The sequence below is a fragment of the Dipodomys ordii genome, unplaced genomic scaffold, assembly GCF_000151885.1.
Source record: "Dipodomys ordii isolate 6190 unplaced genomic scaffold, Dord_2.0 Scaffold62, whole genome shotgun sequence".
In the NCBI taxonomy this organism is placed as follows: domain Eukaryota; kingdom Metazoa; phylum Chordata; class Mammalia; order Rodentia; family Heteromyidae; genus Dipodomys; species Dipodomys ordii.
This window is the reverse complement of record NW_012267278.1, coordinates 7,953,532-7,980,392: the sequence shown is the minus strand read 5'-3', so window position 1 is coordinate 7,980,392 and position 26,861 is coordinate 7,953,532. Positions and strand designations below refer to the sequence as shown.

Here is a 26,861-nt window from a genome sequence, read left to right as displayed (position 1 = left end):
TCCAACTATTAATGTATGAGGTTTCTAATTTCTCCATATTCTCACAGAGCTCTGTCATGGTCGGTCTTTTTGATTATAACCATACTAGAGGATGTGAGGTGGTTTTGATTTGCATTTTCCTAATGATGGCTTTTAGTATCATTATAATATTTAGTGGCCATTTTGTTTATCTTTTTTTTTTTGAGAAACACCTATTCAAATTCCTTGCTATTTTAAAAATATAGTCATTTATCTTTTTATTATTTTATAAAAAGTTATTTCACAGGTGGAGATAGAAGGATTGAAATACTAGACCTGCCCAGGCTAAGTTAATGAGATCCATTCTTAAAAAACAAGCCAGGTTGTGCATGCTCAGTAATCATAGCTACTTGGGAGGTGGAGGTAGGAGGATAACAAAAGCACGAGTCCTATCAAAATCAAATTGAAGCAAAAAAGGGTGGCACAAACACTAGAATGTTAACCTACCAGGTAGGAGACCCTGAAGCAATCCCCAGTACTAAACCTCTCAATCCCCAAAGTTTTTTTTGTTAACTTATGAATAAAAGTTATTTTATTAGATATATGATTTCCAAACATCTTCTTCCATTCTGAGCATTATCTTTTCACTTGCTTGAAGATAAAATCTGTAGTACAAGAGAGTCTAATTTTTATGAAGTTCAATTTATTTATTTTTTTCTTTTTTTTTCTACTTCTTATGGCTTCGGTGTTATAAGTAAACAGCCTAATCTAACTCAAAGAGATAAAAATTTGGGCTGGGAAGCTGGCTCAGTGGTAGAGTGCTTGCCTTGCATGCGTGAGGCCCTGGGTTCCATTCCTCAGCACCACATAAGCAGAAAAACCTGGAAGTGGTGCTGTGGCTCAAGTGGTATGGCGCTAGCCTTGAGCTGAAGAGCTGAGGGACAGCGTCCAGGCCCAGTGTTCAGGCCCCACAACTGACAAAAAAATAAATAAAAGAGACAAAAATTTTTCTTTCTAAAAATATTTCTCAGAGTATTATAGTTTTAGTTCTTGCATTTAGGTATGTTGACAAATTTTTGTGTATGGCATGAGGAAAAGTTCTAATTTAATTCCTTTATGTGTATATACCTAGTTTTCTTAGTAGCATTTGTTGAAGACTATTTTCTCTCATTTTTCTTGCCACCAAGACAAAAACAAATGACTGCAACTGTGTTTATTTCTGGACTCAAGCCTGTTTCATGGATATATTGTCTATCTTGTTCCATTACTACAGTTTTAATTATTGTCACTTTCAAGTAAACTTTGAAACCAGGAAATCTGAGTCTTCCAAATTTCTTCTTCTTTTTCAAGATCCTGTTACTTTATTATGGGTTCCTTGTATGCCCACATGAATTTATGAGTTTCTCAACTTCTGCAAGGCTCTATTTTAATCCAGCTTGTATTAATTATGAATATGGCTATGAGTATATTGTTATCTTAAAAATGTTTTCTCACTTATGGATATGGTATGTCTATCTATTCAATCTTTATTTCATGTTTTATAATTTTCATTGTACAAATTTAGCACTTAGTTACATTTACTTCTAAGTATTTTAGAATTTTGGATTATATTACTAGCATAAAACAATTCTGTTTTATTTTATGTAGTAATCTTGTATGCTGCAACCATAATAATCTAATCTAATCTATCTATCTATCTATCTATCTATCTATCTATCTATCTGTCTGTCTGTCTGTCTGTCTGTCTGTCTGTCTGTCTGTCTGTCTGTCTGTCTGTCTGTCTATCTGTCTATCTGTCTATCTACTTTTTTCAGTATAATTAGCATTTTAGTGAGTTCCTTAAGGTTATCTCAATATAAGGTCATAACAATTGAAACAGAATAGTTTAGCTCTTTTTTTGCAGTTTTATCCCTTTAATGTTCGGTTCTTCTCTAGTTATGTATGCTGAGCCTTCAGCACAATATAGAATATAAAAATAATGATGGACATTCGGTTTTGGTCTTGATGTGTATGGAGTGAAGCATTCGGTCTTCTACCATTTAGCATGATATTAGCTGTGGATGTTTCATAGATATCTTTTTTGAGGAAGTCTCCTTTTGCTCCTAACTTTGTTGAGTGTTTCTGTCACTAATGAGGATTTTTTTTTCACTTTTCCCCCTGTATCCAACTGGTCATCATGTAACTGTCCTTAGTTGTTTTAATATGTCAATTATATTAATTGCCTTTGGATATAAAGTCAAACTGAATTCACAAGATAGATTCCTCTTGATCAGGGCATATAATTCCTTTTGCTGTACTGCTAGATATGGTTTGCTAGCACTGTTTAAGATTTTTGTACCTATGTTTACAAGTAACATTAGTTTCTAGCTTTCTTTTGAAAAACCTTATCTGGTTTTGGTGTTAGGGTAATACTGAGAAGTGTTTTCTATTTTGTATTTTTTGTTTTTCTTTCGGTGCTGATCCTGGGGCTTGAACTCACAGCCTGGGTGCTGTCTATGAGCTTTTGTGCTCAAAACTAGTGCTCTAATACTTGAACTACAGTATCACTTGTTGTTTTTTAGTGTCTAACAAAAGATAAAATTCTCATGGGTTTTGCTTCCTGGGCTGGCTTTGAATCTTGGCCTCCTGAATAGCTAAGATTACAGGCATGAGCTATTGTCACCTGACATATCTTGTGCTTTTGAAAGAGTTTCTGTAGGATTATTATTAATTCTTAGAATGTTTGGCAGAAGTCATCAACCGTCAAAACCTAGGCTTTTCCTAGTAAGAATTTAAATAATTTAATGTCTTTACTTATTATAGTCTATTCAGATAACTTTTTTTGACTCACTTTTTTCAGTTTATGTCTCAGAAATTTACCCATATGAACTGTTATATATTTTGGAAGGAAGATGCAAATTGTTTTTTTTATCATTCCCTTGTAATCCCTTCAACTTTTATAAAATTAGTGATGTCCCTTGTTTCATTCTGGTATCAGCAAGTTGATGCTTCCTTCTTGTTTTTTAATTCTCGATTTATTTTAGTTATTTTTTGTTGTGTGCACTTGGGGCTTAAGACTTTATGGATGAATATGTTTACAACTGGTATACATTCTTGATGGACTAGCCTTTTAATTATTATAAGATTCTCACTGTCTCTATTGAAATTAAAAAAACTATTTTGTTACAAGTTATTTTGCTTGGTATTGGTAAAGTCACTGACATTAGTATAATCTAGTTCTTGTTTCCTCTCCCACTATGAAACATAACCCTGTAAGTGAGGTAGGATGGGGTTATCAGCTCCAGTATTCTTGGCCTGACAAATCTGGAGGAAAACTTTCACTCTGAGAGGAAGATGAGTGGGATAAAGGAGACTGTCCTCTTAGCCAACACTGCTTGGATTAGAACTTCTGAAAAAGTCTGGAGGAGTTGATGCTGGTTGCCTGACCTATGGAGCACTTTCAAGTATACCTTATTGCTTTCCTAAGCAATAATCCTTCTCTACTTAAAAAAAAAAAGTGGAAGGAATCTTTGGGAAACCTGGTCCATATTTCAGTTTACTATAGAAACTTAAGGAAAAAAATACACAATTGTGTAAGTGCTTAAAAGCAAAACACTTAACTATTGACATTGGGAAGTTACTATGAAAACCAACAAGTAATCTTTATATGTTTGTAAAAAAATTTATATGATTTTGCACTAAAAGGTAACCTAAACTAAATAGTATTATGCTTTGATACATATAATTATATTAGCAATTTTTTGTCAAATACTACTACAAAGTTTTAGCCTGTGTTCTAAAGTTGAAAAGTAGCTAAGATGAAGGCCCACATTTTATGGAATATAAAAATAAGTGAACTTTCCTCACATAGCTTTCAGCTTCATTTTCTAAGGTAATTTTTTTCTTGGGCCTGGGCAATGTCCCTGAGCTTTTATGATCAAGGCAAATGCTCTACCACTTGATCATAGCTCTACCTCTAGCTTTTTTTGATGTTTAATAGGAGATAAGAGTCTCATGGACTTTCCAGCTTCAGCTGGCTTTGAACCGTGTTCCTCAGATCTCAGACTCTGAGTATAGCTAGGATTATAGGCATAAGCCTCCAGTGCCTGGCTGATAAACTGTTGTTTTTATTTTTTTTAAATAAATCTTATCTTTTGCACTGCTAAGTTTGTTAATAAAGTCACCTTAATTTATCTTGAAGCCAACGTTCATTTTTCAAAAAGAGAGACATGATGATAGGTCACACAATATGATAAAAAGGAAACACTTGCCACATGTTTATCATAAATGGGGAAAATAGGTAAAAACATTGAAAGACAGACTAGATACACATCTAAAAACAACAAACCAACAAAATAACAGTAATAAACCCAAACTAACTTCCAATCCGAAATCAAAGACTTGTATGTAAGTGGGTAGGTTGGACATTCAATTTAGAATCTGCTTAGGCAGAAAGTGTTGTAAGATTTAGTTCTTATTTGTAAAAATTACATCCTTTCTGTTATTAACCCATAAAAATCAAGCACTCTCTAGTATTCATAGTTACTAATACATTGGTTACTAGGTAAACTTTTAATAAGTTTTATTTAAAGACAACAAAGGAAAATAGAGATTTTCAATGCCAGATGTCTGGGAAGATCCCATTTGGATTTGAGCTATTTAAATTTGCAATCATGTATTTATACATCTAACAGAGCTTCTGTTTCTCCCAGAATCAGAAAATTAACTAGCTTTGTAGCATCTTTCTTGATCTGCCACCCGTGCCCTGAGGATTAGAGACTCCACCTGAGCTTGTTTTACAAGCATAACAGAAAAAATTAATCTCTGCTGGCAGCGCTCCCACTGGGATACTGATGAATAATGATATCCCTCCTTTGCTGCCCTCTCAGTCCACTAGAAAAGCCACTCTAACCCGGCAACGTGGAAACTGCTGAAACCATTCCAGCTGTGGATTAGCAGGCAGTCAAGCATCCATCTGCTCTGTGTGAATGAAGAGAAAGCAAACATGCATTCTTATGGCTAAAGTCATATTCAAACCCCATAGCATCATATGCACACACGCACACGCACACACACACACACACACACACACACACACACACACACACACAGGGATGCACAAATGTATACACACAAATGAAGTTGGTAAGACCATACTGCCTGCTAAACTAGCTCAATTCTTCAATTTAGTTAGCCTTTCCTTGGTGCCTTAAACATTGGAAGACATAGTACATTTAGGGCTTGTAAAGTACAGCTCTTAAGTTTGGTATTCATTTGGGCTAATGAACTAGACATTACACTTCTAGAACTCAATATGAGAATATATAAGGGATATATACTTTACTGATTCTCAAGTGTATCAATTAACCACTTGTTTCATAAGGGGACTGTTTGGCAAGTGGCTCTATTTTAATAAAGCTCTGTTTTAATACATTAATATGATAGATACATAGACAGATAGATAATGATAGATGGCTCTGAAATCTGTCTTCTTCAAAAAGGAAAAGCAAGTATTTCTTTGATGTACAGATACAGATACAAATTGCATGATTAATCTAATTACTTATCCATTTACTTATTTATTATTGATTTGTCTATTTTTTTTTTTTTTGTGAATGTGTTGGAGACTGAATCTACTTGTATATGCCAAGTGCATGCTCTGTGGTTTGTTACTGTGACATCCAGTCCTATCAGCTTTGTATTAATGAGCTCTTTAGTAATTTAATAATATCCACAGTGTAATGATGATTGATGTTTGTAATGATAGTCTCTAGATCCCCAAAGATATGTAGGTCTTTTAAATCATCAAAGATAAAAATATTGTAAATATATTTCATGTGTTAAATCCTTTGAATTATGAAATTCACATGATATATATGTAGAAACTCCATTGATAGAAATGTTTTAAATAACTGCCACATATCTCTAGTCAATGATTAAATAAAAACACTGCCTTTAAGTCTTAATCCAGTATCGCCTTAACATTTTTTTGTGGGTTCAAAAAAATTTATTTATCTTGTGTTTTCCCCTGATTTGTCTTCTTTCCTCCTTCAGTGTTTAAAACTGTGAAAGCAGTTCAAGGTCACAGCACTTTGTGTGCTTTCAGTATGGCAGAGCAACATTGCCAGCTCCTTTGCTGGGTCTAGCAGAGTTCTGTCAGAGATGACACCTGTTTGACATTTATTTTACAAACTTACTGACACTGTTGAACAAATAATAGAAAATAGCTACAATTTTTTTGATTTGTCATTCCACAAGATGGTACATAGGACCTACATCTAATAGGATGAAACAAGTATACACAGAAAATTAACTATTGTGCTGCCAAATGCATTATTCTTTTGAGTTGCATATAAAATAATGAATATAAAAGAGTAACAGTTTATAAATCTGCGGTGTGAATACTCTGCTTTACTAAAGACCATTTCTATGAATTTTATTTGGCTAAGATGAGAGCAGAGCACAATAATTTGAATTTAGAAAACAAAAGACTTTTAAGATCTAATGCAGCAGTGGAAAGAAAAGTTCTCTAGGAATTTGTCACATACATATATATATCATATATGTATTTCATATATATATATATATAATGACTCAGAATCAAAATATTCATTTTAGTCCTTAGAATAGGACAGTACTGCAAACTTAATTCTCATACTAGGAAGTTAGTAGTATTTGTAGGTGCCATCATTGGGAGGTAATTAAGATTCGATAAAGTCCTTAAGAGTGGGGCATCAATGATAGCATTATTGGCTTTGTAAAGAAACAGGATCCTAAGCCTTGCTCTGCTTTACCTTATGACACCCTCTGCTATGTTAGGATGCAATGGACTTCTCAGACTCCAACATCATGAGGAAAGTTTACTGATTTCCACCGCGCCCCCCCCTCGCCTAAATTCAGAGCGTCCTCTTGCTAGGCAGGCGCTCTACTTCTTAAGACATACATACAGGCATTTTGCTTTAGAAAAAACAAATGACAAAATCAAGAAGCAAGATGGAATCTTTTGCTTGCACTGTCATCAGTCTGTTTGCCTCTTAGATTACAAATATAAGTCATTATGCCTGGCTTCCACCTCTATTCTGTAAAAATTATCTTTATAAATTATTGTTATTTTCATAATGAAAGGAAATAGATGAGAATAACTAGGTATTTTTATTATATATTATTTCTTATTATGTGAATTAGGAAGTAATCCTTTATTAACTGACAAGGCACATAAAATACTACAATACTAGAGGAGACATATATAAACAAACTACAAGTATTTTCTACACTTCTTTTCTTTTTGTTTTTTTTTTTTTGGGTCCGGTCATGGGGCCTTAACTCTGGGCCTGGGTGCTGTCCCTCAGCTCTTCAGCTCAAGGTTAGTGCTCTACCACTTGAGCCACAGCGCCACTTCCGGCTTTTTTCTTTTTGCTTATGTGGTGCTGAGTAATTGAACCCAGGGCCTCATGCATGCAAGGCAAGCACTCTACCACTGAGCCACCTTCCCAGCCCTACACTGATTTTCTTTAAAAAGCCTTATCAGATTTATGGCTCAAGTGGTGGAGCACAAGCTGGGAGTGAACAAGCTGAATGAGAGCACAAGTTCTTGAGATTAAGCCTCAGTACCAGCATTAAAAAAAAAAAGGAAAACGCCTTAAGTTCACATGTAAGAAGTTACAAATTATTTACAGATGGTTCCTGATCTATGAGAGTTTGACTAAAAATGTTTTCAACTTTAAGATGATGTGAAAGTGATGAGCATGCAGAATCTGAACTTTGACTTCCTCACATAAGGTGACTTGCAGTATGGATAAAGTGCTGAGGCCATCCTGACTGATAAATCAAAGAACACTAACCAATTACAGTTTAAAGAATTGAAACTTTTCTTGTAATGCTTTGAGAAGCAGAGGATAATGGTAATAGTTCTATACAAATGTGATTTATATAGCTTACAATATATCAACTATTAGAATTTGTTCATGGTATAAATCTATTATAAGTGAAAGCTAGCAAAAACAGACATGAGTAACTACTATATAGTAGGAAATTTATTAAAGCTTTACATATATTGTTTTATTTAATCTTTCCTATGATTTATAGAAGAGCATGAGGTACAAAGATATTGACAACTCCTAAGTCAAATAGTTAAGAAATGGTGTAATCATATCTGTTTGTCTTAAACCAATTTTGTTAATAATTAGACTTGTAGCATACTCCAGATATATTGGGACAGATTACATTTTCATCATAGCTAAGTTCAAACTGTATATAAGTTTATTTCCTTCTTGAAGGCAGGGACCATATCTTATTATCATGTTTTTTCTTGTACCTAATATAGTGAATGCTAAAAAAAATGTGTTTAAGAATTATCTAACAGGAATAAGACAAAATTCCAAATAAAAGAACATAAGGACAAACAAGAGAAACCATAATCAGTAAAGAAAGCCAAGAAGAAACTATAGTAGAGAAAGAGAAAGCAAAAGATTGGACAAGTACAGTGAAGAGAAAAAATGGGCATTTAATCTGTCATTAAAAATTAAAGTGGCTGGGTTTGACAGATCACACTTGTAATTCCAACTGCTCAAGAGAGTAGAGGTGAGTCTGGTCAACCAGTTAATGGGACTCCCATCTCAATAAAAATCTGTCTGGCTCACGCCTGTAATACTAGCTACTCAGGAGGCTGAGATCTGAGGATCGCAGTTCAAAGCCAGCCTGGGCAGGAAAGACGATGAGACTCCCATCTCCAATAAACCACTAGAAAACTGGAAGTGGCGCTGTAGCTCAAGTGGTAGAGCACTTGCCTTGAGCTGAAGAGCTGAGGGACAGCGCCCAGGCCCAGAGTTCAAGCCCCATGACCAACAAAAACAAAACAAAACAAAAATCTGTCTCATGCTTGTAATTTCAGATATAGCAGTGATCAGAAGCCAGTCTGGACCAAAAGGTGGAAGACTTTATCTGAAAAATAGCCTAGAAACAAAATGGCTGGAGGCCTTGGCTCAAGTGGTAGAGTGCTTGCCTATTATTAAATGTGAAGCCTTGAGTTTGAACTTCTGTACTGGCAAAAAAACCCAAACATTAAAAGGAAGTAATATTTTGCTGTGTATCAAATTTTGTGTATTTAAAATACTTAAACATTTTATATATTGTTATTCTTGCCCCAAATTATATTGTTTTAAATATTTTTCCACAAGGTACAATGTTTTATAAAGCTTATATCTGATTTTCTCTATTTCATTTCCAGCCTTAGGTTCTGGTCACCACTAAATTGTTATACTTGACTTTCTTGGATAAAAATCATGTTCTGTTTTGGGTTCTGTTGAGGGTAGAGGGATGTGTGTGTGTGTGTGTGTGTGTGTGTGTGTGTGCGTGCACCGCAAGTACGCACATGTGTGCCTGTTCCTGTACTGAGGCTTGAATTCGGGGCCTTTTGCTCTAGCTCGAAGAATTTGGCTTTTATGGCAAAATTATTCTTCTTACTTTCTAACACTTCCAGATTAGGTTAAATGTGATTATAATATATAATCAGTATAACACCATGTGTTTTTTTTCCTTTTGGGTACCATGACCTACATTTCATAATTTCCATGTGTGTGGGTCTGTGTGTCTGTCTTTTCTACTGCCCATTTCCTTGGAGGAGAAGGTCTCATTTATATCCTTAGCACTCAGCAGAATAGCTCTAGTCGGTGCTCCATGTATACATGTTTATTCAAGAGACGAGGAAATGTAGGTCCAGCACCTCTTTGCTAAAACCAAGCCTGGCTTTATTAGAGGGGTGTGTGTGTGTGTGTGTGATTGGAGTGTAGGTCCAGCACCTCTTGGCTAAAACCAAGCCTGGCTTTATTAGAGAGAGGTATGTGTGTGTGTGTGTGTGTGTGTGTGTGTGTGGTGTGTGTGTGTGTGTGTGTGTGTGTGTGTGATTGGAGTTACTCCAGGCCACAGCAGGCCCACATTGAGAATAATGCTTCTGGCTTTTGCCCCTATGTTTTACTGTAGGACTTCTGTCCGAAAGCCTCTGCTCTGAAAGTACACTATTTTCTGGAGCATTTATCACTCAGAAATTGTACTGGTTCCACGTAGAATTGAGGGAAATATCTCTTTCTTATGTTTTATAATTAGATAAATAGGGCATTATTTACTGTGAACCATATTCAGAGCCTTCATAATTATAGATTTTTTTTAAATAAGCATTTTATTGTATACCATATACTAAGTTTCAAAATTTTGCCAGTTAATACTGAAGGTATTGTTTTAGGTAAGACTCAACTATGGATTGCCTACAAAAAATGCATGTCACATGTAAGGACAGATTCAGACTAAAAGTAAAGGGATAGAATAAGATAGCCCGTGCAATGGAAGCCACAGACAAAGCAAGAGTAGCCATAACAGTATCAGATAAAAATACAGTGTAAGTCAAAAGCAACAGAAAGTAACAAGTCAGTCATTACATAATTATAAAGAAGTCAATTAATTCAACAAGAGAAATTTTTATTTATTTATTTATTGGTCATGGGCATGAAATCTGGACCTGGACTCTGTCCCTCATCTCTTCAGCTCAAGGCTAGCACTCTACCACTGAAGCCACAACAACACTTCTGGTTTCCGGAGTGATTTATTGGAGATAAGCCTATTACAGCCTAAGAGTCTCAAAGAACCTTCCTGCCTGGACTGGCTTTGAACCATGATCCTCAGATCTCAGCCTCCTAAGTAGCTAGAATTACAGACGTGAGCCACTGGCAACTGGCAAAAATAATAATTTTAAATGCATATGCACTCAATATAGGAGCACCCACATGTATAAAGCAAGTATTAATAGATCTACAGGACCTAAAGTCAAGTAATGGTTGAAGACCCTACTTTCAACAGTATACAAATCATTCAGACTAAAAATCAACAAAGAAACATCAGAGGTTTACTGAACTCTACAGCCAATGGACCTAAGAGACATCTATAGAGCATTCTATCCCACAACTACCAAAGACACATTTTTCTCCACAGTACAGGTAGCATTTTCCAGGATAGACCAAAAGATAGGCCATAAAATAAGTCACAACAAAGATTACAAAATATAAATCATATTGTGTGTTGTATATGAGAGAGAACAACTTGCTTTTGCACAACTAGTAGGTCAATGATCAAAGCAAAGAAGAAATTTAAAAATTTCTTGAAATGAATTAAAAGAGAAATGTATCAAAAGCTATAAGATACAACAAAAGAAGTTCTAGGAGGGAACTCTTTAACAATAGAGAAGTAGAAAGACTTCAAATCAATGATTGTTGCATCTCAAGGCACTAGAAAAACAAGAATAAACCAAACCAAAAATTAGTAGAAAGAAAGAAGTAATAAAGATCAGAGGGCTGGGAAGATGGCTCAAGTGGTAGAGTGACTGTTTAGCAAATGTGAAACCCTGAGTTCAAACCCAGCACTGTAAGAAAATAATTTTTTTTTTTTGGGTCCGGTCGTGGGGCCTGAACTCTGGCCTGGGCGCTGTCCCTCAGCTTTTCAGCTCAAGGCTAATGCTCTACCACTTGAGCCACAGCGTCACTTCCGGCTTTTTTCTTTTTGCTTATGTGGTGCTGAGGAATCGAACCCAGGGCCTCATGCATGCAAGGCAATCCCTCTACCACTGAACCACCTTCCCAGCCCAGAAAATAAAAATTAAAAAAAAATATCAGCAAAATGATAAATGGAATGGAAACTAAAAATAAAGTGAAAGTCAATGAAACAAAGAGTCTGGCATTGGTGGCTCACACCTATAATCCTAGCTACTCAGGAGGCTGAGATCTGAGGATCTTGCTTCAAAGCCAGCCCAGGCAGGAAGGTTCTTTGAGACTCTTAGGCTGTGATACGCTTATCTCCAATAAATCACTCTGGAAACCAGAAGTGGTGTTGTGGCTTCAGTGGTAGAGTGCTAGCCTTGAGCTGAAGAGGTGAGGGACAGAGTCTAGGTCCAGAATTTATGCCCCATGACAAATAAAAAAAATAAATAAAAATTTCTCTTGTTGAATTGACTTCTTTATAATTATGTAATGACTGACTTGTCACTTTCTGTTGCTTTTGACTTACACTGTATTTTTATCTGATACTGTTATGGCTACTCTTGCTTTGTCTATGGCTTCCATTGCACGGGCTATCTTATTCTATTCCTTTACTTTTAGTCTGAATCTGTCCTTAAATGTGACATGCATTTTTTGTAGGCAATACACAATTTGGTCTTATAAAAAATACCTTCAGTATTAACTGGCAAAATTTTGAAACTTAGTATATGGTATACAACAAAATGCTTATTTTTTAAAAAAATCTATAAATATGAAGGCTCTGAATATGGCTCACAGTATATAATGCATTATTTATCTAATTATAAAACATAAGAAAACTGTTAAGAATCGAAAATAAACTGAGTTAATACTACTAAAGAACTAAATTAAGTTGATCAAAGATTTAACTATAATTGAAGCAAGAGAATTTTTCTAGAATATAAACTTAATAAAACAGCCAATTTGACTTCACTGATTTTTTTTTTTCCCTGCCAGGTTCCTAATAGTTTCCTGGCTATTATGCAGATTCCCATTTGTTCTCTAATAAATTTTCTTACTAATGTAATGTCTTAATAACTTTCAAGTCCAAGTTTCTAATTCAAATAAATGTTTATTTGAAAGCATACCAGTGATCATTGTGTAGTAATCAAAATTACATTATGAGTTGTTTAAATTTTTTTTTCTCATCAGTTGTGAGGCTTGAACTCAGTTTTCTGGTGGTTAATTGGAGATAAGAGACTCATAGACTTTCCTGCTCAGACTTTCTTGAGATCCTCAGATCTCAGCCTCCTGAGTATCTAGGATTATAGGCATGAGCTGCCAGCGCTCAGCTTTTATTTGTAAATTTTATAAATGCATTCTAGATTCCAGTCACACAATGAGATCAAAGGGGGATAGGAGATGATCACAAAGACTCAATAGCTGTGTGCATATGATCATATGAAATAATATTTATTAAAATGAATTCCAAGAAATGGAAAGGAGTTGTTGTTTTTGTTTTGTTCCTGGTAAGTTTATCTGTTTTGGGGAGGGTCAGAGTGGGGCACAGAAAGAGTGAGACAAAGGATAAACAAATCCAAGAGTGGTACTCACTAGACACTATGCTGAAAATGAACTATACAACTTGTGGGTATGGATGCGAGGGAAAAACTGGGAGATAGAGAGGGAAGGGGTGACACTATTCAAAGAGACATTAGATTATTATTACAATAATAATAAAATATATATTAAAAAAGAAGAATCAGTGTTTTTTTTTAATTTGGAGGTAGAATAATATTGTGGCAGTGAATCATTACTTCTGCAAACTTTCTCACTCCCCTGTGGTACTTATAGCCCAGAGATATGACCTCCAGTAAAATATTAACCTGAGAAGGGACAACAAAGGGAACAAGGGAGCCTGAACAGAGAAATCAGAGAGAAAAGTCAGAAAATGCTACAGGATGGGGAAGGCAAAGAATTAGAAAATAGAGGTAGTCACTTGTTTCCTTTACAGTAACCATGTAAGATGATAAGTATAACTACTTTCTTAATATTCATTTATTAATACAGCTGAAAAGTAACAGCTAAAAATTACTATGTACTGCAAATAGGTAAAGGCCTATTTGAAGTGTTCTACTAATATGAATTAATCTTTCTAATTTATATTATATAGTGAGTAATATATTTGGACTAAGTGTAAGAAAAGCTAGCTGAGAATAAGAAAAACTAGTAAGGTTAACTGTATTGCTCGACTTTCTGCAAAATATACTATTATACATAAAAACAATAAAGAAAGGAGATGACGAAATACAATAACTTGCTTTTTAAACATATTAGGAGATAACTCACAAAAAAGGAATGTATAAAAAATTAACCTAAAATGTGCAATTCCAATTCATTCATTAATTTCTTTTTAGGAATTTTTTTTTGTTGGGTCCTGGTCAGGGGCCTGAACTCTGGGCCTGGGCGCTGTCCCTCAGCTCTTCAGCTCAAGGCTAGCACTCTACCACTTGAGCCACAGCGCCACTTCCGTCTTTTTTCTTTTTGCTTATGTGGTGCTGAGGAATCGAACCCAGGGCCTCAGGCATGCAAGGCAAGCGCTCTACCACTGAGCCACCTTCCCAGCCCTGTTTTTAGGAATTCTGTGCAATCCTCTAGGTGGCTAGAAAAAGCCTGGCATGTTACTTCTTAACCTAAAAAGTGGCATGTCCCTAACCATTATGAGGTAATTCTGTGATTAGTTGTTCACTAGAAAATTCCATATTTCCAAAATTATATAATTTGTAGAACTCTGCTTATACTAACAGGAGGATTGAAAGGACTTTGTAGTGTTTATTCTTTTATCCTATTAAACAGAAATGATACTGAAGTATATCTAGTGGATTAAGTATTGAAAATGATCAAACCTATTTACTTACTTGGCTAGAGGATAAAAGACAGGATGGTAGATTTTAAATGGAAACAACATTTTGATTTTGTGTTGAGACATGTAGCTATATATATCTATATATGAATCAGCATGAACTTTTTTTTTTGTTTTGAGTCTGGTCATGGGGCCTGAACTCTGGGTCTGGGTGCTGTCCCTCAGCTCTTTAGCTCAAGGCTAGCATCCTACCACTTGAGCCACAGCACCACTTCTGGCTTTTTTCTGCTTATGTGATTCTGAGGAATCAAACCCAGACCTCATGCAAGTGAGGCAAGCACTCTACCACTGAGCCAACTTCCCAGGCCTCAGCATGAACTTTTGAAGCAGTTCTAACTTAGTATTAATAGAGGAAGGAGTCAATATTGATTTCTGAACTGCTCCACCTGCTGGATGGAAGAGATCCTAGTAATGACTTTAGTGTACTTAAATTTTGTTGGGATTTAGAAATACTTACAGAAGGAACTAATTTCTAGTACATGAAAATTAGATTTTAAAATGCTTTAGTAAATATTAGTTTCTGCTTATGTTTCACTTATTAAAAAATGTAATAATGCTTTCTGCCTACCAAAATTAGACTGAAAATGTTCAAATTTGGAGATATTATTACCAAGATTATATTCTTTATATTTTCATTATAAAACAATTTTTTATTTCTTCATTATGAATGCATACATACTCACATTTCCAAATAGTTCTATTCAATAAAGGCCAGAAAACTTAACCAGAACAATTAGGAAAGAAGAAGACAAACAAAAGGACATCTAATATTGAAAGGAAGAAGTTAAATTGTCTGTGTTTGCAGAGGACAAGATATTAGCTCTAGCAATGCTATTATAGAACCATAAGGTGTAATAAATACTTTAAAGTTTTAAGAAAAAAATTCACAAACATTGGCAAAATTTCCACATAACAGCAAAGCACTCCAAAAAAAGAAAACAAATCAAAGTAGTAAAAGATCTTTACACTGAAAACAATAAAAACACTGACAAAAGATTTTTAAGAAGATGCAAATAAATGGAAAGATAACCTTTGTTCATGGATTAGAAGAGTATATTTCAAATGTCCATATTTCCCAAAGCAATATACAGATTCAATGAAGTCCTATAAAAATAAAAATGACATTCTTACAGAAATAGAAAAACAATCCTAAAATGTATATGACCACAAATAAACACTCAAATAATAAGGATATCCTGAGTGAAAAACAACAACGCTGGAGGATTTGTTCTTAGAATATGTTACATGTTAAAATATGTATATTCTAAAATATGTTACAAAGCTATAGTAACCAAAACAGCATAGTGCTGTCAAAAACAGATGAACAGACCAATGAAATAGATTAGAGCCCAGAAATTTATGCCTTTAGAGTGAAGTAGTTTTTCTACAAAGATATCAAAAATCACATAATTGGAAAAGGATAGTCTCTTTAATACATGGTGCTAGGAAAACTAGATATTCACATGCAGAAGAATGAAATTAGACTGTCTTGAAAATTCAAGTGGAATTGAATTGAGGGAAGGGGTGGGGTTGAGAGGGATGAGGGAGAATAATAAAAGACATGATATTGATCACGATGCATTGTACTGATAAACTGACCTGTTGAATGATAATCCATTTATAAACCTACTTAAAGAAAATAAAAATATAATAGACAAAGAACTCAACTGTGAAAAAACTAAACAAAAGATAAAGGGGAAAAGCTTCTATGATGCTGGTCTGAGCAATGGCTTTCTAAAACTATGATCTCAGAAAAGCCAATAAAAGCAAAAATGCACAAGCGGAATTACATTAAACTAAAAAGCTACTACACAGCAAATAGAGTGAAGGTTCAACATACAGAATGAGAAAATGTATTTATAAATAATGTATTTTCCAGGAGTTAATGTTCTAAAATTGGTTGTGGTGATAGTGATGGCTATAGCCTATGAATACTAAATGCCATTAGACTGGAAAAGTAAACTATATGGTATGAATTACCTCTTAATAAAAATGTTTAGAAAAATACAAAAAAATCTTCCACAAGGTTTTCTGGAAAGACAACTATTTTTTTTCACTTCATTCATAATGGAACTATTCAAGATATTTCTAATTTAAAATTGTCTAAATATTTAGAGTCTCTCTTTGCAAATGTCTTAAGTGACTAGTGCTTGTGATCCAGTCCTGCCAGTCTGGTAATTCTGATATGCAGAGACAACAGTGCCAGCCATTCTTGCCTTGTGTGCTGTGAATAGGACTGGACTTTTGCACACAGGTAAAGTAATGTTAAGCAATGGTGTACAGGGACAAATACAAACACTTTTGTGTTCATATGGGTTTTGAGTCCTAGAATAAATCTCCTTAAAGACATGAATTTGCTTGATAAGAAATGTACTCATTATCTTGCCCATGTAATTGTAACCCCTCTGTACAGTATTTTCACAATAAAAAATATTAACAAAAAAGGACACGAATTTGTGTTTTACTTCTTTGTTATTCCTCAAGTACACTAAATAGTTGTACTGGGCAGAATGTTTAGTGAGTCTTTTTTTTTTTACCCATGCAATCATTGTGTTCATTTATTTTTAAAAAATATGTTTTTTATTGTAAAAATACTGTACAGAGGGCATACAGTTACATGAACAAGGTCATGAGTACATTTCCTATCAAACATTGTTACCTCTTCCTTTGTTTTTCCCCTACCCTTCCTTCACTCCTACCTCCACAACTACATTCCTTTCTCCCCAACTCCCCACCTAAATTGTAAAGTTTGTTTTTCAACATAGCGTCTTGTACATCTCATTGTTACAATAGGCCAACCTGTATCCCTATTTAAGCATTTTGCTTTTTCCTTTGCCCTCCCCAAGCTAGAGAAGTGTATATACACTGGCACCGGCATCAAATACAGTGAAAACAGGTTATACCGTGGGGGAGGAACATACAAAAAAACAAAAAAAAATCACATGGTACATTTTTAATACGTTAGGAACAATAGCAAGCAAGGAAAAAAAAACACAAAATTTTCTCAGAAACACACAAATCAAAGAAAGGTTGGACAAATGGGATTGCATGAAATTGCAGAGCTTCTGCATGGCAAAGGACATAGCTAGCAAGATCAATAGAAAGCCCACAGATTGGGAGAAGATCTTCACTAGCCATACAACAGATAAGGGTCTTATACCTAAAATATACTTGGAACTCAAAAAATTAAATCCCCCAACAACAAATCCTCAAAGAAACAACTGCCCGATAAACAAGTGGGCTTGGGCTAAAGACTTACAGAGAAACTCCTGTGAAGAGGAAATGAGAATGGCCAATAGACACATGAAGAAATGCTCAACCTCTCTAGCCATAAAAGAAATGCAAATCAAAACAACATTGAGATATCACCTCACCCCAGAAAGAACGGCAAAAATCAAGAACTCTAATAACAACAGATGCTGGAGGGGATGTGGCAGAAAGGAACCTTACTTCATTGTTGGTGGGAATGTAAACTTGTTCAACCACTTTGGAAAGTAGTATGGAGGTTCCTCAAAAGACTTCACATAGAACTCCCCTATGACACAGCAATCCCACTCTTGGGCATTTACCCAAATGCTTACCAACAAGACCACACTAAAGCTACCAGCACAACTATGTTTATTGCAGCATTATTTACCATAGCTAAGATATGGAACAACCCATATTCCCCTAAATAGATGAGTAAGTCAAGAAAATGTGGTATATATACACAATGGAATTCTATGCCTCCATCAGAAAGAATGACATTGCCCCATTTGTGAGGAAATGGAAAGACTTGGAAAAAATTATATTAAGTGAAGTAAGCCAGGCCCAAAGGAACATAGGTCCTATGGTTTCCCTTATTTGCAATAACTAGTCTTAATAAATAATGACAAACTCTTTTTTTTTAAACAGGTAATTTCAAATTCTACATCTGTCCTTTTCCTATTGTAACTAAAATTTTATTTTTACCTACTGTGTCATCTTGGGGAGGGGTGAGTCTTATCTATGTATCTATGCATGTATGTATCTATCACATATAATAAATTGTACAGAGTAAGGAGTTTTATTATAACACATCATGCATATAGTTTGATCTTTTTAAAATGAGAGTTGTTTAAAATGAGAGTTGTTACAATGGAAGAAATATTAAGATTATTCATAATTTAATAGCTAAAGCCATTTCTTCATTAAAACCCCATCTATTCGCCAACTTTTAGAATCCTAATAATTGACAGTTATTCTGTAGGACATGAAAATGGAAGTATTCCGGAAACAAAAGGAACAGAATTTCAAAACAGGACAAGCTCCAGGTAGCATCACAAATATATTTTATACACACTAAAATATGAGAGCTTAAAAAACTTTTGTCTTCTAATGGACAATCAGATTATATGATCTTCAGACCTTTAACTAAGGAAAGATTTCACTTTTCTCTTTGTTGAAGTGAGTTTATAAACTAAGAGTTCTGGAGTAGCTAAGAAATACGGGAAAATAAAGAAGGTCTCAAGGGAAAAGGACCAAGAGAGTAGAAAGATACTTTTTTTTTTTCCAAGACATTTGCCATCTGTGCCTCTCCAAAAGATGCCAGGAAGCTCCCCAGCCTGAGGGTTAGGGAAGCTCTTCTCACAGACCCTGGAAGATATCCCATCAGGCTTCCCGCTCAGAGACAGAGCAGCAGATGGGATCCTGTGATTGTCACAGGTTATTTGGAAATAGAAGGGCATGAGGTTGGTGTGCTCACTGTTACTTAGTTAACCCTTCCTTTCTTTTGTCTTCCTTTTAACAAATTCTTTAATTTTACAGTCTGGGTGCCTCACCACTAATTTTGTCTGCCTAGTTCTTTTTATTTAGCTTTACATTTAAATTCTTACTTGCTTTTCTAACCTTGTAAACTTGAGAATGTTTTTTTTTGTAGTTTGCTACAAAAAGGTTTGTATCCATGTTCCAAAGTGACAAAATTCAAGCATTACGAATTCTCTATTATTGAGAATGTTTTATGAAAATGCAAAGGAAAAAAGAATGTAATCTGCAGAACATCTTTATGTCACTGTTTTTAAACAAAGCAGTACTGCCAGTATGGCAATGTATTGATAAATAAAAATCATATTGCTCTGGTACTTTTCTACATGTGGAATGGCTTTAATTTACATCAACACACAAAATTTTCTTTTGGTTAATATCTGTCTTTTTTGGGAAATAAGATTTTCATAATTTTTCAAATTGGATATTTGATATACATGTACACAATCCAATATTTAATATAACTATAATCTTATTGGATACTTGACATAAAACTACATCGTGTGTTTCTGTATAAGAAACATAAAAAAATCAAGTATATTTTATAAAAATAGCTGAAAACCTAGAGGCATAAATATATTTGGGGGGCATAGTTTGCTTTCCTTCAGTTATTAATATAAGAATATGATTGCTATTTTAGAATAGCCAAGTTCCCAAATGCATTTTCCCAAGCTTTAAAAGCTTCTCATTTCTGTTACTGTTTTAAAATAGGCTACCTTCGAAAAGTCCACTGAATATATCAAATCATGCTCCTGGTTTGCCATGACGACAGGCACTTCTTCTGTAGACTTGGGCTTTCAGTGCCAACCTCATTAGGAGATTCTTCAAATTACTTTTTAAATGTCCTTTTCCCTTAGGATTTTCACTTATGTCTAATTAGACCACTAACTCCAAGCCATGTAATCCCTGTTGCCAAAACTGCTAAATGCTTCAATAAGTAGGAGGAGGGCATCAGTGAAGCAAGACAGATGTAATGTCATTGGTTAACAATAGAGGTGTGAAGCAGCTGCCTTAATTATGAAGCTTATTAATTCATAGTGTTAAAAAAAACTTGGCAAGGGCTCTTCTAAAATACCTAACCTTTCTGAAATAGCATCAGATGGTTTACAACTTAAAAATGTAAATATTCAATTCGGGATGCTGAAATAATTATTTTACAAGTAATATATGTGTGTGTGTGTATATATATATATATATATATACATATATATATACTTAGTACTTGTATTCTAAATTATAAGGTAACAAATTTTAACAGTAGTATATGTTCTTAATTTCTTCTTTATTTTTTTTTTTTGTCGGTCATGGGGCTTGAACGCTGGGCCTGAGCACTGTCCCTCAGCTCTTAAGCTCAAGACTAATGCTCTATCACCTGAGCTACAGTGCCTCTTTCAGTTTTCTGGTGGTTTATTGGAGATAACAGTTTCACAGACTTTCCTGCCCGGACTGGCTTTGAACCGTGATCCTCAGATCTCAGCCTCCTGCGTAGCTATGATTACAGGTATGAGCCACTGGTGCCTGGCTTTAATTTCTAAAAATATATACTTTTATATTTCAATACTTAGAAAAACTTTTATAGCTAGAATTGAGTTATTGGATAAAGATTCAACATGCCAAGATATGATAGGGAGTTACAGGAGAAAGCTACTTTCTATAATCCATAAAGTAATTTAATTTTCATAAAATTCACTGTCATTATATATTAACACTTGCCATGAAAAGTTGCTTGGTGCTTATAAATTAGGCTAAGTGGCTGACATATAGTTGTTGCTCCACAAAAACTAGTTATTTTTTAAATGGCTGTATTGGAAAGAAAATTTAAGCAAGTGGGTTACTACTGTAGAAGATTAGTGAAGGAAAAGAGTTTCAATAAAACCTTTGGCCTTATACTTACCTTTATTATCATTTAAAGATGATGATGTAAGTAGAGACAGTTTGATTTCTAAAAGTGGGAAACAGAGGTCTCAAAGAACTGTAACAAGGATAAAAAAATCATTGGCAGTGTATTTTTTTTTACTGTTGATTAAATTTTTTATATAATAGAGTGATATGAAGGTTAAAATGTGTTGGTGACTTTAACCAAGTATCTTTATATACAATACTGTGAAATTTGTGCAATTTATGTAATCACTTAATCTCAATAAAAATTATCTCTTCAGTCACAATTGTATCGTGTGTGTGTGTGTGTGTGTGTGTGTGTGTGTGTGTGTGTGTGTGTGTGTGTGTGTGTGTGTGTACTTACTGGGGCTTGAACTTGGGGCCTCCTTAGATTTTTTTGCTCAAAGTGAGTGTTCTACAGCTTGAGCCACACATTCATTTTTGTCTTTTTGTTAGTTAATTGGAGATAAGAGTCTCAGGAACATTTCTGTCCAAGTTGGCTTTGAACCTTGTTCCCTAGATCTTAGCCTCCTGAGTAGCTAGCTTGTAGCCACAGATCCTTCTGGCTTTTTTGCAATTTTTAATAAATTTAATTTTTAATTTTTATTAATTGTATTTCAGCCCTTTCTGGATATATTTTTGATCTATACTACATCTATCAACTATGCTTTGAAATTAATTGAAGGGAAATAGTAGGTATATATATTTTTAAGTGTTCTGGTAAATCAAAGTTTTAATATTCTCATTGCATGATTGCCTTCTAGATTATTTTCTTGGTGCCAACAACAATCATATTATTATTCATTTTAAGGATTTAAAAGAAAGTATTAATAAGTGTAATTTCCATATTATAATTAACACCAAGAAAACAAAAAAGAGACACATGTGAGTAAAAAAGAGAAAGCTTTATCACTGACAAGTTAAATAAAATATTATAAGTTCAAAATAACTCTCAAAAGAATAGAATATAGAATACAGAATAGAATATAGAATGGAATTAACTTAAGAAACACTAAATTTTCATACTGAAAAGATAAATTTAATAAACAAGAACCACCCATGAGTGTTTTGTAGAATGACTGAGGGTGAATAAATTATAATACTGAATTATTAAAAATCATAACATGAGTTTATTATTACAATAATAAAAATAGTGAAAATGCAAACAGGTGTTTGAGAAACTACGTGACAGCCACTGCTGCACTTTTACCATCTCTACCTATTATCATCCTGCTCCCTGCGGGTTCTGTCTCACTGCTGCTTCTTGTAGTTTGAAAACCACAAGGAAATCAACATGCATATCTGGGGGTGAGAGTAGGGATAATACTGAGGGTCTGTGAGTCACCTACTTTTGGTCTTGGTAGGAAAACATTTAAAAGTACTTTTCAGTGAGAAAAACTACTCACAAAAATTGATTAACAGCACTGGGAATTGAATTCAGGGCCTCAGGCTTGTGTAGATTTGGTTCCAGCCTCCCTCCCCTTTGCATTGGTTATTATTATTATTATTTGTTGGTTGTGGGGCCTGAACTCTGAGCCAGGGCGCTGTCCTTCAGCTCTTCAGCTCAAGGCTAGCGCTTTACCACTTGAGCCACATGACTACTTCCAGGCTTTTTTGTTTATGTGGTGCTGAGGAATTGAACCCAGGACCTCATGCACGTGAGGCAAGCACTCTACCACTGAGCCACCTTTTCAGCCCTGCATTGGTTATTTTTAAGGCAGGATCTTGTTTTATACTTGGGCTGGTCTGGGACTTCCTACTTTCCTGTGTCACTGGGATATTGGGAGTGCTCCACTGTGCTCAGCTAACATGCATTCCCTGTATCTGGGATTACAGGCATGTGTTACCATTACCCAGACTTTGGTTGAGATAAAAGTTTTGACTCTGGGGCTGGGAAGGTGGCTCAGTGGTAGAGCGCTTGCCTTGCATGCATGAGGCCCTGGGTCCGATTCCTCAGCACCATGTAAGCAAAAAGAAAAAAGCCAGAAGTGGCACTGTGGCTCAAGTGGTAGAGCGCTAGCCTTGAGCTGAAGAGCTGAGGGTCAGCGCCCAGGTCCAGAGTTCAGGCCCCATGACCAGATCCCCCTTTTCCCCCCAAAAAGTTTTGAATCTGACAGAAACTAATTTAACTTGCATGCTCACATTTTTTAATGATTATTTTACTGCTTCTTCTGTTAATAATCATTTACCCAGAGAATCCTGTTTTAATGATTTTAGTCTGTAGGAGTCTAAAAAATCATATTTTAATCTTTTCCCTCAAAAGTGATAAATTTTCATTCTTTTTTTTGGTGAGTGTGTGTATGTGTGTGGTGTGTGTGTGTGTATGCTCACGCCAATGCTGTGATTTGAACTCGGGGCCTCACACTGAGACTTGGCTTTCTCACTCAAGAGTTACACTCTATCACTTGAGGTAACCTCCACTTTTGGTTTTTTGCTGGTTAATTGGGAATAAGATACTCATGGACTTTTCTGGCCAGGCTGGCTTTAAACCATAGTCAGCAGAGCTCAGCCTCTTGAGTTCCTAGAATTACAGGCCCAAGTTATCTGTTTGATTAGAAAAATATTTTTGATAGTTACACCTCAGATCTTTTAATCCTTTTGTATAGAAAAACAATAAAAATATTAGTCAGAATAACCATTTGAAATATAATTCATACTTATACAAATGTATGTGTTTATGCGTGTGTACACACATTGTTTCAATGAAGTTTTATGGTAAATCATTGAACTCCACAAAGTAAAACAAAATCAGAGTATAGAGTACATAGAAAGATACTCCTGATAATAGCGTGAATATTAATAGAAAAACAGGTAAGAAACATCAGCGACATCATAGCTAAGTATTCAACAAGAACCATCTAAAAAAGGCAATAAGAAAAGCTTTCAATCATAATTCAGACAATGGTATTCTCAGGACAAGGGAACCATCTGGCTGGCTTTGCAATACAGCTTATACCTTTTATCCTGGCCTAAATAGTAATAGTTCACCATTCTACTTTCAGAAGGATCCAAATATGAATGATAAATAATAAATTCATGGGGAATTTAGTCTAAATATAAAACTTAGTAGTAAAATGGTTGACAGAGGAAAATACCCCTTAAAGAGTTGCTGTTCAATTCCAAGAAGTGGGTGGCAATGATTAAGACTCAAAGTTATGAAATATATACTCAGCAACAGCACAATTATAACATAAACTCACACTTAGGATTGAAAGCAATTCTTCAGTACTGCTTTCAGGTTTCAAACGGTCCTTGAACATTTTAACTGTCTGGTGCTTCAAATAGTAATAGGACGCAATTCGACCAAATGTCAGAGGCTCAATGTTCCGATTATCCTATTTTGAAAGAAAGAAAAAAATGACATAAATAAAAAAGTATATTGAAAAGTACATATTCTTCAAAAATTAATAATTCATATAGATTGTTGGTGCTATAATAATTTCATTACAAAACCAGGTATCACTGGAGGATAAAATCCTATTATTGAAAATATGAGCAATTAGAATGTGTCATACCTCTGCAATTTCAATACAGTAGGAAAGCTCCAATTCAACCAAGGACTTCTCAATAAGGTGAGACAGAAACTTATTCACAGAATCATGGCTCACATCACCCAAATTGTAGTAACTAGAAAACAAGCAAGGTTTTATTACTTGTTGCAGGATCTTTCTTGCTAAAGCTATCCTCTCAGTTTCACAGTTCTTTACAAAATTTTAAAAACACTAACTTATAATTACAGTAAATAAAAAACCCTGCAATCACTCTTCCTGTTATCAAAACTCCTATACTGAGGTTTTCTGACACTGATGAAAATGACAATACATTAAAATAAGTCAGTTATGCAGATAAAATTCTGAGCACATTATGTGTAATATACCATCTTTAGCAGAGTATTTATTATACATTGAATTTAGAAAGTGTAAAATGTCAAGTATGTGTGAATCTCTTTACCTACCCATTTATACACAAAATAAATAAAAGGAGTTGTATTATAAAACTTATCCTTCATGAATTTACTTTGAGTAGTAGATGAGTTCTTTTGAGAAAATTAGTCCTTACAGAACAAATGTGTCACTGCATGTTTAGAACAGACATCTAAAAGCTAAAACTAAACTATTTTAAGTTTCAATGTATGAAAAAACATCTAAACACAGGCAATTCACTTAAATGTTCTTTCCCGTGGCTTTGAAAGGTCTTTGGTGAAGTCCTACAATGATCACCGACAACTTGTGCCTAGGAAGAGATCCCCAGAGTAGAGATGTACACCTGTAACTATGGCAGTTCCAGAGTCTTCACACAGAATTTATGTGTCTTACTGTCCCTTCCCATCTTCAAACCAAGGAACAAGTGTTAGTAGAAAGTAGTCTTAGCATCTTACAACCGGTTCCTATCACTATGACCCTACTGTGGTGGTTTTACATCTGACGCATATAAAAAGTGGATAGTCATGGGAAAGGGTAGCGAGGGTGCTAACAGTCTCAAATGGAAATGGCCTACAAAAAATCACAACCTGAGAGCAATGGAGAAACACTGTCAAGATGACTATTTGGAAGAATTATTATTTTCTTTCTTCAAAGGGAAAAATTGGTTAGAGTGTAAGTTTAAAATTATTTAAAAATACATGAAGCAGGACTCAAATCATGTTTTCATTAAAAAGAGACGCTAAGTACACTCACATCTCCCTTGAGTAATACGCCACTAGTATTTATTTGGTGAAATAATCCTTTATAAGAATAGTTATTTTCAGTCTATAGTAAAAATACTGCTTTTACCAAAACAAAACTCTTGTGGGACTGAAAGTGGTACTTATCAATCAATCAATCAATAAATATGGAACCTAGTGTCATTTATCTAAACAGAAGGCTCAAATTTATGTCTCCACTAAGCACATATGGAAATGAAAGAACAAAACAAATAAGTTACAGAAGAGGCAATTGCCAGTGGCTCACTTCTGTAGTTCTAGTTATTCAGGAGGCCGAGATTATGGTTTGAACCAGCCCAGGCAGGAAAGTCCCTAAAACTCTTATTCCAATTAAAAAGCAAAAAGCCAGAAGTAGAGCTACAGCTCAAGTGGCAGAGCACTAGCCTTGAGCAAAAAAGCTTAGGGACAGTTCAAGCCCTGAGTTCAAGCCTGAGGATTGGGTGAAAAAAGTTACAAAATAGTTACTTTAGTTTGGAAAATGATTAATGTGAAATATTTAAAGTAATATATCCGAACTGAAAGGTAAAAATAAAAGTTCTAGACCTTTAAAACATCATAAAGCGATTCTAAAGCTATTCAAATATTCTTTTTTCATTTTTTTTCCTAAGAGCTAAAATTCATCAGTCACATTTTCTGTCATGTGTTTAACTTTGTATTTCACATTCTTTTGGCTTCTAACATAAACATTTTCCAACTGTGTAGACTAATGAACAGTTGACAATGTTGTTTCTAAATAGATGCCACAAGTAAAAATGTGCCCTGATAATTAGTACCATTTGTAGCATAAGAATCAAAGTGCTCTTCATGCAATTAAAATAGTACAAAAATAATATTAGTATAAAAATAAGATTTCACTTTTGTCTAAAATTTATTAGACTATTAAAATATCTCTCACTGGTACTGATTTCTATAAACTGTAAATAAAACGTAATGACAACCTTGAAATTTTATGTTTTAATGAATAAATTTGGTATAATTACAAATAATTTGTAAAGGCATTAATGCTCAAAGCTTCCTGCCCAAAATTATTTTCAATATTCATTTAATAGATTTATTCATTATATGGACTACTATCCTTTCTAAAGCTTGTTTATTTAAGTCTGCTGGTACCTTTTTTTTGTCGGTCATGGGGCTTGAACTC

The 26,861-nt window shown here is 34.6% G+C and overlaps 1 protein-coding gene across 1 annotated transcript in view; it reads right to left on the bottom strand.

Moving 5' to 3' along the window:
* Ascc3 (activating signal cointegrator 1 complex subunit 3) overlaps positions 1 to 26,861 on the bottom strand; it is a 233,091-nt gene that overhangs the window by 37,802 nt on the left and 168,428 nt on the right. The window contains exons 35-36 of the mRNA XM_013022420.1: positions 24,534 to 24,645; positions 24,219 to 24,353 (exon numbers count right to left, since the gene is read on the bottom strand). Coding sequence (XP_012877874.1) covers positions 24,219 to 24,353; positions 24,534 to 24,645 — 247 coding nt within the window. The remainder of the gene's footprint in view (positions 1 to 24,218; positions 24,354 to 24,533; positions 24,646 to 26,861) is intronic.